The sequence below is a fragment of the Brachyistius frenatus genome, unplaced genomic scaffold (assembly GCF_029030835.1).
Source record: "Brachyistius frenatus isolate BFR_SWC_R1_liver_20210118 unplaced genomic scaffold, ASM2903083v1 Contig_126, whole genome shotgun sequence".
NCBI classification, from domain to species: Eukaryota; Metazoa; Chordata; class Actinopteri; family Embiotocidae; genus Brachyistius; species Brachyistius frenatus.
The window spans coordinates 881,911-900,807 of record NW_027210725.1 but is presented as its reverse complement, the minus strand read 5'-3'; the positions used below and the strand labels follow the sequence as shown (position 1 = coordinate 900,807).

Here is an 18,897-nt window from a genome sequence, read left to right as displayed (position 1 = left end):
GGATGACTCCGGCCGACGGAGAGCTGTCAGGAAGCGTGTCGCTTCTGTTCTTTGTTGACTTAAAAGGAAAAGCAGAGTTTACTGAAATGTGAGGCGTCTTCTCTTCTCTGAAATAGAACAAAGAGTCTCTGGTGGAAACAAAGGAAAAGATACGCGGCTTGTTTTCTTTCTTATTTTTCTCTTTTCAGGCAGACTTGTTCAGCTCTGTGTTGTTCATCAGCCGGATCCTTCCACACGTTCAGATACAGTAAATTCACCCACAGCCAACACTTCTTCATAATTCAGCTGCACTCTGGGCTTCAGGATTAATAATTCATATCCGAGGTGTGCTGTTTTCTGCTGTTGCAAGTTTGAGCTTTTCTCGAGTGAAGTCACGTGTTCAGGTGAAGAGTCTCATGTTCCAGCTTTTCATTAAAGGCTTCTACCTATTTTTTTTTAAACTATTTATGAGCTACAATATTTGTGTCCGAGCTGTGATGGAGAAGAAGCCTCTGAACACCAACTGACGTCTTAAACAGAAATATGTGTTGACATGGAGGAGACATCCTCAATCTGAGCTCCTTCCTCTTTGGACTAAAGTTAAAAACCCCGACAGTGTTTCTGTTTCCAGATAAGATGCGTCATCTCCTTCTTTGAGCGCCGGTTTATCTCGTAACTCTGGAGACTGTTTCCTTCTAAGGTCATAACGGCCCTGGTGTGTGTTTTTTTAGGAGTATTTTGTCCCTTCGTGGCTCCTGTCTTCGTCTAAAGAAACAGAATTCTTTCACACACGTCTGACTCACGAAACGCTCTTAACTGGAAAAACTCGTGCAGCAACACCACAAACTGAATCTAGCTGATAAAGGTCTTTACACACTGGAGGCGTCACGAATAAACAAAACGATTCGTGGGAATAAGATGATCGAACGGAAAGGACGAGGTCACGGCGACCTTTGACCCCCACCATGGAACCAGTTCATCCTCGAGTCCAAGTGAATGTTTGTACCAAATTTGAAGACATTTCCTGGAGCCATCACTGAGCTATGAGGCTCAGGGGAATACGGTGGATGATGTTTGACCTGAATCACTCTGACTAATTATGAACAGATTTCAAACACAAGCCAGAGAAACATGCAGAATAACTGACCGTAGATCTTCTGGATGCCCTGCAGGTCGTCCAGAGGCAGCTTGAAGTTGTGCGTGTCCATGTACTGGTAGAAAGGAGCCATGATGGCGCTGGGATCGTTGGAGTGCTCCAAGCCCAGCGCGTGACCCAACTCGTGGACCGCCACCAGGAACAGGTCGTTACCTGGAGGGAGGAACAGACAGAGAGCGACATCATCACTCCCAACATCACCGGCAGCTTCTGAAAAACACCATCTCAGATATCAGCCGGTAAAACAGGAGGCGCTTTGTGCCGCTGACGGGCCTTTAACTGCTGCTTTTTTGTTTTTCTGAAAAAGCCTGAACACGTCCCTCCGGGCAGAACAGAACCAGAACAAAAGCTCCCCGGTTTAAACACAACAGAGAAGACCAAAGACGGCGTCCAACGCGCCGGCGAAGTGAGCTGAAGTCCGTCTGTGATGCTGTCGACTCGTCAGCGGCGCATGAATCTCACATCAAAAGGAGAATTTGCGGTGAATGGAGGCGACTGTCAGCTCGAGAATCCAAAGCTGCGTTTTTTAAAGTGCACTTCTTCAAACGCTGCTGCTGCTTGACGGGGATTAAACTTCACAGATTTTACATTTATAATCTGTGAATGTAGAAATGCTTCAGGACTTTAAAAAAACGCCAGCAAACACGTTGAATTTAGAGGATAAAGATATCAGATCTGATGTTTGAATGATTCTCCTCATAAATCAGTCCAACAACATCTCATGCAAAGAACAAATTAAACCTTCACGTGTGCACAATTATTGTTGTGTGTAAATCTCATTATGTTGGTGGATGGAAACTGTTTTGTAGTTTTGCATCTATTTGTACTTCATTTGTCTGTTTGTAGTTTATTTGTGTCTTTGCAGTCTATTTGTGTCTTTGCAGTCTATTTGTGTCTCTTCCCATTGTCTTGCTTCTCTTTGTGCTGGTTTTGTGTGTCTGTAATTGGTTTGACTCTGTTTGAACCTCATTACAGCCACAGAATGATCTTTTTTTCTCGCCCTGTTTGAAGATTACAGCCTCGGTGGCCGGCAGCTGACTTTCAGAAGAGTGTAACTGTTCAGATGGAAGAGAACAGAAGCTGCTTTGGTTTCTTTTAACTCTTCCATTAACTCTCAGTTTCTCCTTTAATGTCTTCTCTTCCTCTCGTTCAGGGGGAATAACTTTGAGTGTTGGTTTGTACAGACCTTTGAACTCATCACACGTTTTCATTCTGTTAAGAGTCAAATTAAAGAATGGATCCTGACAATGTTTCAGGACAAAGAATCTCCATCAGCTCTTTACAACCGTAGAAACATGACTGAGGATGTAAATGCTAACATTAGCATGCTAACAGACCAAACCAGATAAAAACAAACTATTCAGACTTGTTAAATATCATGAACTGCACCAGTCAGTAATATTCCACTGTTAAAGGCTTTACACTCAGTTTGTTGGCACCAAATTAAAGATGTTCCAGGTGTCAGAAGTTCCAGGTTTCTGAATAATACCACAGTAACCATCTTAGTTTAGCACGCTAGCATCCTAACATTTGCTTTTTGTAGTTGTTTTGTTTCCTTAAATTAATTTTAAGCCTCTTTTTAATGGTTTTGCGTCTCTTTTTGGTGTTTTTGTGCCTGTATGTCATCATTTTGTATCTTCTGTGGTTGTTTTGTCATTTTAAGCCTATTTTTTGGTCGCTTTGTGTCTTTGTAGTTTTCTTTTAAATAAGAAACGTTAAATCAGCAGGAATCATCCAGAGAACCACGAATGTTTGCACTAAATATCTGAGTCTGTATTAAAGTATTGGAAGTATGTGTGGCTTTAAAATAAACTACTGATAAGAGCATTAAATAAAAAACCCATATTGGTTGACTGTTGGTGAATCGTCTTCGTGTTTTCTGATTCCTTTCGTACACCTTCACTCAGACTCCGACTCTTTCGTCCTTGTGTGCTGCAGCTTTTTCATCCATCTCCTCCTCTGCCTCCTTTTATCTCCCTCTCACCACCCTCCTCCTCCTCCTCCTCCACCAGCCTTATCTCTCCTCCTTTCCTTCCCCGTCTCAGGACAGATAAAGATGATTTCAGAGCACAAGACGTACACTTCACGTACGATAGCGCTCTCCGTGTCCCGTCGCCCCCTTGTGGCCGGTCGGTCGTCTCTCCGATGATGTTTGATAGGTGGTCCCAGTCGTCCACAGAGTCTCGCTCGGTTGCAGTTCAGGTCGAACTGAAATTAAGTTTTTCTCTCGCCTGCCAACAACTAAAATTACCTGCCAGGAATATTTGTTCTCTGCAATCGAAATCATTCATGCGTGGTTCCATTTTTCATGTGATGTCGAGCTTCTCCTCTCTTTCCTGTCGAGAATAATGTTCCGGGTGAAATATTGTTGTAATTATTAGACAAGAGCAGATTTATTCAACACCGATATATAAAGCGTCACGTCAGTAAATCACAAGAAAGAAAGGACGGGCGTGTCTTCGCCTCCAGAAACACAGAGAACTGTTAAAGTCTGAAGATAGAGACTTCTTCTTTAAGTTTAAAACTGTAAAGTTTACCAGAAAAATAGTTCAAATATGGAGATTCTCCGACAGTAAAGTTGATTTGTTGTCTCTCTGGATCCTGATGAATTTCTAGGGATTAAATATCTCCTGTGATGATGTGATCGACGCGCTGCAGCTAAAACTACCCGGGAACATCTGGATCCATCATGCGGGACAGGAGACGCCTCGTTCCCGTCCTGTCCTCCAGGTGTCGGCGGGTTAATAACGCTGACCGTCCCTCGACGTCAGGTTTTAATCGGAGGTGAAGACGACGCCCGTTCGTCCTCGTGACGCCCTTCTGAAGCCGATACGAGAATTAGTTTTAACGGCATCTGAGAACTTCGCCATCTCGCTATCTGGTCTCTGATCTTTCAATTACTCTGTGTGTGTGTGTGTGTGTGTGTGTGTGTGTGTGTGTGTGTGTGTGTGTGTGTGTGTGTGTGTGTGTGTGTGTGTGTGTGTGTGTGTGTGTGTGTGGAGGGATTTTAGAGATAAAGAGGCTGAGAGGGTTCATCATGAGAGCACCTTGGTGACCGATAGACGATCAGCTGATCCGTCAGCTCTTATGATAATAAATGATATGATGATAAATGATATGATGATAAATGATATGATAATAAATGATATGATAATAAATGATATGATGATAAATGATATGATGATAAATGATATGATGATAAATGATATGATAATAAATGATATGATGATAAATGATATGATGATAAATGATATGATGATAAATGATATGATGATAAATGATATGATAATAAATGATATGATGATAAATGATATGATAATAAATGATATGATAATAAATGATATGATAATAAATGATATGATGATAAATGATATGATAATAAATGATATGATAATAAATGATATGATATGATGATAAATGATATGATAATAAATGATATGATAATAAATGATATGATGATAAATGATATGATAATAAATGATATGATAATAAATGATATGATGATAAATGATATGATAATAAATGATATGATGATAAATGATATGATGATAAATGATATGATGATAAATTATGATAAATGATATGATGATAAATGATATGATGATAAATGATATGATGATAAATGATATGATGATAAATGATATGATAATAAATGATATGATGATAGATGATATGATGATAAATGATATGATGATAAATGATATGATGATAAATGATATGATGATAAATTATGATAAATGATATGATAATAAATGATATGATAATAAATGATATGATGATAAATGATATGATAATAAATGATATGATGATAAATGATATGATGATAAATGATATGATAATAAATGATATGATGATAAATGATATGATGATAAATGATATGATAATAAATGATATGATAATAAATGATATGATGATAAATGATATGATAATAAATGATATGATAATAAATGATATGATGATAAATGATATGATAATAAATTATATTTATCAACCGGCAGTTTAAACTGAAGGTTTCAAATACGATCAACTATAAAATCAGATAATCTTACATTTGTTAAAACAGTGTTTTTGGTTACGTTTGAAATTACCCGTCTGCTGGCAGAAGTTACGTTTCAACTAGTTATTATTTAACAATCAAAGCCTATATTTATTCCTTTTAGCTTATTTCAGCTATTTATCACTTTAACATATCTATATTTTTACTTTTTATCCAAACAGTAAAACTATTTCAACTACTTACTTTTAGCAACGTATTTTCCCTGTTTATATGACTTTCGATAACCGTTTTCATTGTTTACTTGAAGAAAACTTTTTCACCTGTTAACTTTTAGCTAACCAAAAACAACTTTGGCTAATTATTAAATCAACTACCCGGTAATGATTTAAATGATTTATGTTGATTTTTGAGACCTATTTGAACTAGTCGGTGACTATTTACACAGCTATGTTACTTTGAACTATTTCAGCTGTTTATGTTGCTTTTTGTTAACTACTTAAACTATTAGCTAAAAAAACCATTCTTTTAGTGATTAAATTATCTATGTTGCTTCTAGCAAACTATTGCAGATGTTTTCCTGCAGATATTTCTACCGTTTATGTTGTTTTTTAACTTCCAAGTTCAACCGTTTGATTTACTTTGAACAAACGGTTTGAACTGTTTCTTCTTCTGTGTGCTTCAACATTTATTCAGCATGTTTAATCCACGCCGTTCAGACTTCCTCCTCGTACCTCCTGTCAACTACAGACGAACCTCCCGCGGTGCCTCTGGGTGGGAAACGCTGGTTTGAAACAGATTTACATGCGAGTGCACAAAGCTTCATGCTACATTCAAATAAAACACACAGTTCATAGCAAGAAAAAAACCTCACAAACGTGGAGCTTCTCTGTCAAAGCTAATTCTCTTTTGTGCTAATCTCTCAAACCAGATTCCTCCGCCGCTCCATCAGCCTCTCGCTCGCTCTCTATCAACACGTTAGTTATTCAAGCAGAGGGAATCTGGCAGAAGTCATTTGTCAAGCTGAGATAGAAGAGGAGGGAAAGAAAAAGTACAAAGTGAAGAGTGTTTTCCCTCCAATTCTTCATCCAAAGAGAAAAGCGCGTGGCGCTCGCAGATAGCCGAGTGACAACTGAGGACACGTTCGAGGAATTAAATCACAAAAGCTATGAAAAAAAAAGAAGAATGAAAATGTAATCAGCTGGTGTTTCGTAGCCGTCGTTCAGTAAGTTTGGATGAGCTGCAGCTTTTTATTTCCCCTGAATAAACGAGTTTCCGTGTGAACAGCGATTGTTCTCAGACTCACCGTCGTGGTTGGCGTTGCCGAGCGTCCACGGCTCGTCGGAGTCAAAGTGAGTGTCTCCTCCGATGCCGGCGCCGGGGAAGTAGGCGTGCGCCAGGAAACCCCCCTCTCCGTCGAAGGGGGAGCTGTCACCATGGAAACCGGAGGCGAAGAAGATCATGATGTCAGCCTCCTTTCCTTCGTTCTTGATCTCCGAGTACGGCACCTCCTGAGACGAGCAAACACAAGATGAAGATACTGAGAACGGGACCAAAGAAATTCACCTGGAAAAGTCTTTGAATCGTATCAGAGGGTTCAAATAAATAAAGTTTGATTGAATGATAAAGTGTTTGTGACCTGGAAGGAGAGCGGCGTGACGGTCTGCCAAACGTTGAACGCCTGTCGGATCGCTCGCTGCGTGTCTTTCTCTCCCACTTTAGGGGTGAAGTTTGATATACTGAGGACACAAAAAACAACAACAGTTCAACACCACAGGTCACTTCAGAAGTACACAATCACACATTCACACAATCACACAATCACACATTCACACATTCACACAATCACACAATCACACAATCACACAATCACACATTCACACAATCACACAATCACACAATCACACAATCACACAATCACACATTCACACAATCACACAATCACACATTCACACAATCACACAATCACACAATCACACAATCACACATTCACACAATCACACATTCACACAATCACACAATCACACATTCACACAATCACACATTCACACAATCACACAATCACACAATCACACAATCACACAATCACACATTCACACAATCACACATTCACACAATCACACATTCACACAATCACACATTCACACAATCACACCAGGTTCATCAGGAGACGAGCGGCGGTTCGGTTCGAACTTCTCATCCTGACGTTCAGAAATAAAATGTAAAAAAAGAGAAAGAATTGATGAGATCTTTAACTTCAAAATGTGACGCAAGGCAGAAAACTAATATTGGATCGTCGTGATCTTTGCTTCTGCTTTAAAAACAGCAATGATTTTGTCGTGGAAATCACTGCTTGGGCTCAGGAACACTTTACTGAAGTTTTTCTGTTTTCCCAAAAACTAAATTCCAATTTACATAATTTTTCAACACAAAAACCTGCAGGTGTGTTTGGTTGGCACAGAGTTGATCCTGCAGGTTCATGTGATGATGCACACCTGTATTTCTTTGAATTAAAATGAAAGGGATGAGCGTTCAGTGTTGGTCGATACGTCCGGTCTGCAGCAGCAGCAGCTCGGTTGATGCATGTTCAGCTGTGGAGATGAACGAGGCAGAAATGTCATTATGGAGTAATTGCAGGAGAGGACGTGCCGTCCATATCTGTCCTGCTGCTTCCTAGAGGAGGAAGCTCCATCGCTGCGTGTTTTATCCCTCGCTTCACCGTCGCCGTGGAAACACTTCCATGTAGCGTCTTTGAAAAAAAAAAAAAAGACCCTTTTAAACCTCTGGTGTCACTTTCTGACCGCGGCGGAGAGACGGAAACGAGGAGGACGGGAACTGACGAGGACAGATGGGAGTAATTGGCAAGGCGGGGTTGGTGGTGGGGGGGGGGGGGGGGGGACAAGAGAGGGAGAAACGGAGGAAAACGGCGGCGGGTAACGACAGTGAATCGAACGTCTGAGTTCATTTCACACAATCTGTCTCTCGACGGGGGAAAAAATACATTATGGAAATACATCTTCACCACATTCACCCAAAACTCAGCGTTGAGACGCAGCGAGAGCAAAGAAATGTTTCTACAGCAGCAGGTTTGTTCTTGTGAAAATAAAAACCTGATCTGAATGATGAAAGAGGACGAAGCAGACCTTCTCTGTCTGGAGGTTGTTGTGTAATAATTACCCGTCTGTCCTTTTATCTTCTCCATCTATCGAAACATCCCAAAACACGATCTATAAACATCTATAAAGTGTAACTCCTCGTTTCAAACCTTCAGACCTGTTGGAAAACATCGAACCTCAAACCTCCTGCGTCTGTTTCAGCTGATCGTTGTTGTCATATTCACTTTGTTTTTGATTGTTTTTCATTATTATTTCTGTGCTTTTCTATAACTATTTTAACTTTTTACAACATCTAGGTGGAGTTTCTCTACACTGTAAAAACTTTGTAAAATTTTGCACATTTTTCTAATTTGTACAAAATATTAAATTAAAATCTAATCAGCAGATTATTTGACAATAAAAGTGATTGTTAGTCGCAGGATTTTATACATATTTCACACACTGATTTAAGGACATGCACGTGTGCGTGTGTGTGTGTGTGTGTGTGTGTGTGTGTGTGTGTGTGTGTGTGTGTGTGTGTGTGTGTGTGTGTGTGTGTGTGTGTGTGTGTGTGTGTGTATGAGGTAGCGGTTGTCTGATCTGTAAATGGTGTGGAACATTACAGCAGTGAAGCCGGCCAAATGACCTGTGGCCAAGACACACAGATGGTGCTCTGTCTCGCACACGCACACGCACACGCACACGCACACGCACACACTAAATATCAAAACATGCTGCAGAGAATAAAGTCAATTTGAAAGATTGAGTGGAATTTATCTGAATTCTTGATAAAGATGTCTTTTAGTTTGTTAAAAAAAAACATAAAAAACCAAAGTGGTCCAGTCGGCCTCCTCCACAACATTAACAGTGTTCTGGTTCTGGTTCTGGTTCTGGTTCTGGAGCGACATGACAGCTGGTCGCAGGAGAAACAGGAGGAGTGCCGAGCCGACTCAGATACAGTAAGAGGTAACCGGATCGGGCCGTGGGTTTTATGTAACGCTGTAAAGTGGAGAGCTGTAATGCAGAAGAGCCGCGGTGCTTTCAGGGTCTCGTGGGAGCGTAGTAATTTACATTAGACCAATAAAGCTCAGAGCGGCACGGTGTGGAGGGAGAAAGGAGGAGAGAAGTGAAGCGAGAGGTGGAGAGGGAGTCAGATCTATAAATCATAGAGGTTTATCATGGCAGGAAAAAATAAACAGTTAAATAACAGAGAAAAATGGAGGCAGAAGGAAGAAAGATAGAAAAAAATTGAAAGTAAATCGGGGGAAGAAGAAGAAATATAAATTAAAAAAACAAAATAAAATGACAGAAATGTGAAGCGAGACCTTTAAAACTGTACCATGCCTGAAACACTAAAGTGACCATATTTGGACGAGCTGGGGGAGGAGCCAGCGGTGGATCTGACCGATCTGATTGGAAACCTGACGATACTACGTCCCGCCCACCGATAGCTGTAACCTGACTGCACCACAGGCCTGTCAATCAAACAGACACGCCCCCCAAAACAGGTCTTCTTGAATCTTCTTTTCTAATGAATGAGGGATTATTTTCAGATGGACCTCCAGAAAACTAAGAAGAAGGAGTGACTTTAGCTAACAACACCGAGATAACTGATGGACACATTTTATTCACTTTGGATTTGATGAGAGAAGTTGAATGGGAGTCTATGGAGCCGGAGGCTTTTTGGAGCCGACCTCTAGTGGCACTCGCTGGTATTGCAGCTGAAGACACTTCTGGATCAGAACCATTTTACAGACCTGAAGATACGAACTCTTTTAGAAACAGTCTACGGGGGGACTGAGTCGCTGCTGGAGCCTCTAGTGGCCATTGGAGGAACTTTATATTTAAGCCCGGGAGGTTTGAACATAGACACAAAATGAAGGAAAAAAAAAACTACAAAGAGACTTAAATAAAAACCACAAGGACACAAAATGATACAAAAAAAAACACAAACCGATAAATATTAAACGTAGAGAAGGAAAACATCAACAAAGAGACACGACTGAAACCAAAAGTAAAACAAAGAGAAGCAGAACGATGTCGACTGAAGAACACAGGGAGTTCTGTTCCTGTTTGATTGGTGGATGTAAAGCTGGTTCTGAATCAGAGACGCAGCGGGACGGACAACAAATAGAGAGAAAGGGGGGAGGAACGAGAGGATAAAACGGGCAGAAGCAGCACTGGGATGCGTTCAGGCTCCCATGGGACATCTCTAATCTGCATTAGACCCGTGTTACACGGCCGAGCTGCCGGCTGGATCGTCACATCACACAGCAGAGTTTTACTGTGTGCAGAGGACAATAGAGGGAGGAGGGAGGACGAGGGAGACGGAGGGAGACGGAGGGACGGGTGGGTGGATGTAATGGACGAATACGAGATACGTTCAGGGACGCTGGGGATTTACAGTAGGCGTAGACAGGTTCAGACGAGGAGAGAGATGTATGAAAAGAAAAATGTGTCTGCAGGAAAGGAAACGAGGATCTGCTCCACAACTCAGAAAAGCTCATTCAAAACCCCATTGACATTTCTGACGATTTTAGAATATAATGTTAGTTGACTGTCAGCAGGACAGTCGAGATATTAGCAACGCACCTAAATGAGCTGGTTCGTCTTTGAACACAGAGAGAGACAGACAGAGAGACAGACAGACAGACAGGCAGGCAGACAGACAGGTAGAAAGTCAGACCTGTAGGAGATCTTCTTGTCTCTCCACTTCTGTCCCGTCAGCGCGTAGCGTTTGTTCCTCTGCCGACGGCTGGTGTGAGGATGATCTGGGACGCCACAGCGAGGCCTCCTCATCCACCTGAACATTTATATTTAACGTCACCGTTTACAGAAACCTTTAACACATCTGTTGTTCTGTAAAAACAGCACAACAGTGCTTCTGTTGTTAAAACCCTGTGCTAACAGTACTTCCCCCACCCAGCGACTCACTCGATGGTCGTCTCGTCCAGTATTCCCGTCACCGGGATGCCGTAGAAGCGCTGCATGGCGGCCACGGCCGACTGCATGGCCTTCTCCTGCCGCAGGTCGGACGTCCGCACGTCGTGAGGAAGCAGGTAGCCGTAGTTCTTCAGCCACGTCTGACAGGAAGCAGAGAGGAGAGTCGGTTATAACGGAGGATTAACCCACTCTGTCTTAAATAACTTTTACTGGATATCTCAGAGTTCACAACCAAATCAAAGACACTGATGAACAGTTTTTATTCTTCAGATAAGAGAATGCATCCAACACCTGAACTTCTAGACGGACGCAATAAAACAAAATAAAGTACAGCCGATGATTCACTTTAGACGTGATGGAAAACACCTCGTTGAAACACGAGGCCTCTCCCTGTGGCTGCTGACTCCACGTTAAACAGGTTTAAAGTTATATTACCCGTGCTTTTAAGAGTCATCTTATTATCATTAATATGCTTTATTGAATATGTATCAGGTTTTAATTCCATGAATAACGACAACAATCCTGTTGCAGTTCATCTTTAAAACGCTGTCGCTGTCCGTGGTGCTGAACCGCCACATGCTAACGGTTTACAGCTGTGTCAGGTCAACTATAACGCCGTCATAAAGTCCATAAATCAACTTTGAAATCATAAAAAAAAAAAAGATGACCTCTGTAGTTTCAGAACTGGTTGAAGAATTATCTTGTTTTTAAGTTTCCTTCTGTATTAAAGTGATTCAGTGAAAGTTGTCTGCACTTCAGTCGGTAAAGTGCAAACAGGAACTGCTAACAGCTAATTGTGCATACTTTTAATAACTTTAAATATGTCAAAAAGTAAACAAATATACCTTTAGAGAAGCTGACTGAAAGAAACATTCTACTTCCTGTTTATAGTCACACCAAAACCTCTGAATTATGGGAACTGTAGTTCTGTAGAACTGCAGGAGATCAAAGAAGAGAAAGAAGAGAACAAAGACACAAACTGACAAACTACAGATTCAGGAAAAGAGAAAAGATCCAAAAAGATTTATTGAAAATGTCAAGAGAGAAACTGAGGAAGAGATAAAAGCAGGAGAATAAAAATCACAGAAAATGGGATTCACACGGAAACAAAAATCGATGCCGACACCTCAGTTTCCTCGGACGATTCTTATTATGTCGTATTTTTCACTCGGCAGCCGCCTGCCTCTTTAATGTGACATAACACGATCTCACAACCATCCGGAGAGAGCGAGGACGAGGAGAGGAAGGAGAGGGAGACCGAAAACTAAAAGGAGAGATGAGAGGAAGCTGAGGTAACGAGGCTGAGCTCTTCTCCACAGTCGCTCATGAATAATTCAGAGAGAAGCCGCTTCTCTCAGCCGGTCCACAACCAGAACAACACAACCTCTCCGCTCCGAGCCCAGCGGCTGCCACGGCAACGGTCGCCCTCCGACGCCAAGCGATGCTCACGGAGGCTCGTTTACACCAGCGAGGACAAAGAAAAGACAAAAAGTTTGTCATAACTGAAAAACATACACATGTAAAGTTAAAATAATGAGACAAGTCAAAACTGGGAGTAAGAACTCCAAATATTGACAGATTTATGGGATAAAGATCCTAAACTGAGGCATAAAGTCACTATTTTGATTCAAAGTTGAAAATGAGATCAAAAATAAATAAATTGTGAGATGATAGCTTAAAGATGAGCTAATAAGTCAAGATATTGGCATTTTTAGTCACGCTGAAGAGATAAAAAGTCCAAATCATTAAGAAAAGTAAAATAATTTGTCAATATTTTAACTATTAAAATCCTCCTAATAAAGAAGTCAGAACCTTGAAAAATGAAGTAAAAAAACTGAAAAATTAAGGTAAATCTGAGATAAAGATAAAAAATTTAGGATTTGGAAAATGAAAAAAATTTATATTAAATCTACATTTTGACTTAAGTCACATTAATGAGGTAAAAAGTAAAAACTGTGAAATAAAACTCAAAATAATGAAAAATTAAGAAAATGTATGAGATAAAGATCCTACATTGAGATAAAAAGCTAATGATTTGATTCATTAAGTTAAAAATTAGATACAAATTTAATAGAGATAATGTGTCAATATTTTGAGTTATTAAATCATACTTATGAGATAAAAATTCAAAACCTTGACATAAAAACTCTAAATATTGACAAACGTTGGTGTGTGGTTGGTGCCTGCTGAGTATTTAAACGACTCTTCAGCTGCAGCTGATTGTTGTTGATGCTCACTTGTGTTTCGCTTTGTGATTCAGTTTATTTGAGATCTGCTCTGTAACTCTGCTGTTTGGTTAATTTTATTTAGACTGCAACTCTAATCTGCTCTTAATTCAAAGTGTAAATGTAGGCAGAAGGCGCCACACGGTCGTCGTGCCGACAGGAAACTGGCTGATGACGCTCCAATTAAAAACTCTGAAACATCAAAATCTGATCGTTCTGTTTAACTTCATATTTAGTTTTATTGCTGTTGGACTCAAAGAAAAGAAGCTGCATGACTCTGACACGTCCTTCTATCTTTATGAGGACCTTCAGTCACGTAATGTGTTTCCAGACTGCCTCATTAAAACCTGAACCCGAGTCTAACCTGAACCCTAAAACCAGGCCTAACCTGAACCTGAGTCTAACCTGAACCCTAAAACCAGGCCTAACCTGAACCTGAGTCTAACCTGAACCCTAAAACCAGGCCTAACCTGAACCTGAGTCTAACCTGAACCCTAAAACCAGGTCTAACCTGAACCTGAGTCTAACCTGAACCCTAAAACCAGGTCTAACCTGAATCCTCACAGTGGACAAACATTCACTACGATGGTTTCAAACTAAAATGTTTCCACACAAACTCTGCAATGAAGCCTCTGAGGACTCAATACTGCATCAGTCAGGATATTTGTGTGTGTGTGTGTGTGTGTGTGTGTGTGTGTGTGCGTGTGTGTGTACCAAGCTGCTGCTGGTGGCTCAGAGGAAGCAGTTTGAAGTAAATAATTCATCAGTTGCTATTATACAACAATTACTACAGCAGCAGCAGCAGCAGCAGCAGCAGCACACACACACACACACACACACACACACACACACACACACACACACACACACACACACACACACACACACACACACACACTGAGGCCGGTGGACATCAGAATCAAAGCAGGTTGTAAACAGCTGCAGCTGATGAAGCTCCAAAACCAACCTGAGCGCTTCGGTGTGAACGAGTCCACAGGTCTGAAAGTTCTTCAGAACCGGGACGGACAGGTCCAAACACACTCATCAGGTCTGAAAGACCTTCAGAACCGGGACGGACGGGTCCAAACACACTCATCAGGTCTGAAAGACCTTCAGAACGGCCGGAGACGTGTTTCCAAACATGATACTGAACATTCGGGTTTCTCAGACTTTCTGACTCATTTATGTGTTAACTTCCATCTCTTCATATAAAATGACAGAAATCCTCTTTTCCACCTCAGACTGTAAAACTGCACGTCGTTTTTCATCCGTTCGTCTGCTGCTCAGGCCGATCTGAGCCGGATCGATGCGGCGAGAACGTGAAGCGATCAGACTGAGGGAGCGTTTGTTTTATATGTCAGAAGAAACGGGGTCAATAAGAAGGATTCTCTCTGCAGCAAACCGCTCGCTTCTCCACCGGCTGCAGAGCTGCAGGCTGTTTTTAGAGGAAGCTGAACTACAACAACAATTTATCATGAAGTAAAATCATCGAGGGACTTCCTGCTTAAACCAAAATTAACAACATTTATTTAAATCAAACATAATTCTGGCCTCCGAACCTGAATGTTAAATCTCACTTATGAAGAAATCAAAGATTTTCGGTTGCACGGTTGAGAGCAGGAGTTCTTCCTCCGACCTTTAAATGTGCCTTCGTATTAACAGAGTGCAACAAAACCTACAAATAGTCTCGACTTCTACATCGAACTGTCGTTTTACATCTCAAACTGAAAAACCAAAACACTCGTCTGTGATTGGACGGTTTTATGATGCTGTGATTTGTGTCGACACAGAAAAACATCAGTGTCTGCTGCTGCTCTTAAAACAGATTTATGATTTCATGTATTTGTGTGCAGATTATTACGCAACATGTCAGAAAAGTTGCAGGTTCAGGCTGCAGTTCACTTTCAATGTTTAATGTAAAGAATAAAACTGCACCACAAGATGACGAAGCCATAAATATCAGAGCGAATAAAACAAACCCAGAAGGATGTGACACACGAACAGCAGCCAGAGTGCTTTAATTTAAATATATTTAATGGTGCTTTAAATCTTGAAAGCTGAAGTGAATCCTGATGATTCACCGAAGCAGCCGGTTTGAACGGCGACGGCGAGTCTGAACCGGAGCTTCAGAAACAGAAACAGGAACTGATGACGACATCCGCTGAAAAATGGTCGTGAGAAAAGTGATGAAGACGAGAGATGAAGGCAGCAGGAAGATTAAACTTCATGAAGTATTCAGAGCGTCGTCTCTCGATCAACATCATCACGTTAACGTGACCGCCGGTACGACTTCACCAGAACATCTTCAACGCCCGCTTACAGCCGAGTGTTCCTGAGCCCATGCAGTGATTTCCACAGCTGTTTTAAAAGCAGTGCCGCCCGACGACCTCAAAGATCGACGTGAACATTTGCGATTTCACCGTGGACCTAAAAACTTGAGCAGGAAAAAAAATCAAGAGACGCAACCTGGAATTCTTCCTGATGGAGTTTGTAGCTTCTTGGTGAACGTCATCATTTTTCTCTCGACAGCAGCGACCTCGAAACGTTTCGATTCAACCTCGTAGACACGCGAGACCGCTTCCTATTTCCTGTTTTAAACTGTCAACTACGGCGGCAACAACTTGTTTTTTTCATTGTTAATGAATCCTCCCATTTTAAACAAATAAACGTGTGAATTTCTGTCTTTGAAATTTCAGACAGGAAAAAACACAAAGACGCGTTTTAGAGGCAAGTCGGCTTCTTAAAAATAGATTCTGCTTGAAAATTGAACCGATTGTTTCATCTTTTAATCACGGCTTATTCATAACTTTAAAAACGTGTTTGTTATTGTAACCATGATGATGAACATCCTCTGCTTAAACCCAAACCCCTGAACTTTCCCAGAAACGAATCAAGTTGTTTTGAATCTCAACTGAAGCCAACGCAGGTGTTTGAACTCAATCATGTATTTCATTGAAGTGTTTCAGTGGTTTTTTTTTTGTATCATATTCAAACCTCCGTCTTCCTGTAAACCTTCTGCCTCCAAACTTTATCTCTCTGGTTTCAGACGACTCATCGCTTCGGTTACATAAATTACATAAAACATCTTGGATAACAAAAGCGCCGCCTCCACCAGGACAAACTGTGTTTCATAAACCAGAACACATTCAGAACCTGAACATTAAAACCTTCACAGAAGCAGCTTTAACTCCAGACTCCTCTTTTTCTGAAGGTGTTTAACAAAACATGTTTTCCCGTTTCCCAAACGCACCTCGATCAGCTCGGTCGCTGCAGCGAGTCATCGCGTCTCCGGATTACAAAGAAATCCATTAGAGACACACGCTGAGTTCGGGATTGAAAGCGAGATGTTGTGCCGACTCGTATTCAGGGATGAGCGGCCGAAGGTGGAAGGTGAAGACGGACGGAGATGATGTAATGCAGAGAAACACATTAATGCTGTTATGATAATGAAAATAAACCCGGCGTCCAGTCTGGAGTTTATAATGAGACACTTTGTGTTGGAACAGGAAGTCAGTTTTGTTTTGAAAGGAGACTTTACAAAGTAAAACTCTCAGCAGAAATTCTGTTGACGAGTTTTTGTGGGAAAATTGCGTGAATTCTGCAAAATTACAAACTCACGCAAATATTCCAGAGATTGATTGAAATTGCGTTAATTACTGCGACATTTCAACCGTCAGATGTGATGAAGAAAAACTGCATTTTAGAAGCTGGAACAAGCAAATGTTTGACATCTCCGCTTGAAAACGGTCTCAAATCTATTTCTTTGAATCAACTAACTGATTATTGGCCTAATTGTTGAAACACCGAAGTCTCGACTTGTAACATCGTGAGCGTTGGAGAAACACGAAGCCTGGACTGAATGAAGTGTGCTGATATTTCCTTGCAGCAGCCTGTCTGTCTGTGTGCATCTGTGTCCACCTGTCCGTCCGTCCGCCCGATTGGCTGCGTGTCCGACCGTCTCCGAGCCTGATTGGCCGTCTCTCCCCGAAGCCTCAACCTGTGCGTCAGCTGCCAGTGAGTCTCCTCGTCTGTCTGCTGCCATAAAAATAGACCTCGTCTCCTCCTGCTAAACTATTTACCGTCTAAGCTGGAGTTCAACGGGTGCAACCCCCCCCCCTCTCCCCTCCACCTCTCCTCCACCTCTCCCCTCCCCTCCACCTCTCCTCCACCTCTCCCCTCCCCTCCATCTCTCCTCCACCTCTCCCCTCTCCTCCACCTCTCCTCTCCCCTCCACCTCTCCTCCACCTCTCCCCTCCACCTCTCCTCCACCTCTCCGCTCCACCTCTCCCGGTCCAAACAGATAAATGGGACATTTAGAAGACGGAATATTTCCTCTGATGTTTGTTTGTAAAACCAAAAGTATGTTAAAATAAAACACTAATACAGCAAGAGAGGAGAAATGGGAATGAAATGATCAATTATTTGGTGATTAATCAATGTCTTTAAATGTCTTAATAAACAGTTGTTTTGTCTGGAAAACGGTCCAAAACCCACAAATATTCAGTTTACTGTCATACGAGACAAAGAAAAGTGAGAAATCGTCACATTTCAGAGGCTGAAAGACGCATTTTGTTTTGTCAAAAGTTAACGTTAGCCTGTGAAGGTTGAGTGTTGCTACGCTAACATTAGCCTGTTAACAGTTTGAATTTCATGTTCAAGATTCCCTGAAGCTACAATGAGAAAAAGATGAGGAAGAGATGCACGATGACGGCAAAGAAATTCAGAAGAGACCGCGAATCAACATCTGCGGTACGAAGAATCTCTTCATGGTCTTCGGTTCCCAACGAGGAAACTCAAACTGGACCAAAGAAATCTACTTATGTGTATAAATGTGGGAACCTCCTGTTCTAGTATTTGGTTCATCAATCCAACACACACACACACACACACACACACACACACACACACACACACACACACACACACACACACACACACACACACACACACACACACACACACACACATCACCAGGGATGCATTTGTCACAAATGTTGAAGAAAGCTTCCTCTCACTCGTTCTCACGCTGCCTGCTGCGATTGTTTCTCGTCTGTCAGTCGGCTGCAGCTCGGGGGCATCTGAAGACGTCCTAAAAGCCTGAATGGTGCCTTTTATTTTTGGCATCTCGCTCGCAGCAGCGGGTGGTGGTGGTGGTGGTGGTGGTGGTGGTGGGAGGGGGGGAGTGGGGAGGAGGGGGGGTCGCTCTGATTTGATTTGATCTGAGGAAACCAAAAATACACAGAAGGTTTTTACAGTTCGAAAAAAAAAAAAAAAACCACTGCCCGCATCTTCTTTGACTCACAGCATCAATCAAATTAAATTTAGATTTACATTTCTTCTATTCATTCATTCTTTAATACTTTCTATCTCGTGCAGGATTCCAGACAACAGAAAGTTCTGAGTTCTGCACAGACATTAGAATAAAGTGGAGAGCACCGATCAATCCACAAATCAATAATCAATAATCAATGGTCAGACAATGTTGGATGTTGCAGCACTGACAAT

General features: G+C 41.5%; 1 protein-coding gene across 1 annotated transcript in view; it reads right to left on the bottom strand.

Annotated features, from left to right (window-relative positions):
* Positions 1-18,897, bottom strand: part of mmp24 (matrix metallopeptidase 24) — a 41,180-nt gene that overhangs the window by 11,653 nt on the left and 10,630 nt on the right. Inside the window, exons 2-6 of the mRNA XM_069714117.1 lie at positions 11,159-11,307; positions 10,911-11,027; positions 6,769-6,868; positions 6,436-6,640; positions 1,127-1,288 (exon numbers count right to left, since the gene is read on the bottom strand). Of these exons, the coding sequence (XP_069570218.1) occupies positions 1,127-1,288; positions 6,436-6,640; positions 6,769-6,868; positions 10,911-11,027; positions 11,159-11,307 (733 nt within the window). The remainder of the gene's footprint in view (positions 1-1,126; positions 1,289-6,435; positions 6,641-6,768; positions 6,869-10,910; positions 11,028-11,158; positions 11,308-18,897) is intronic.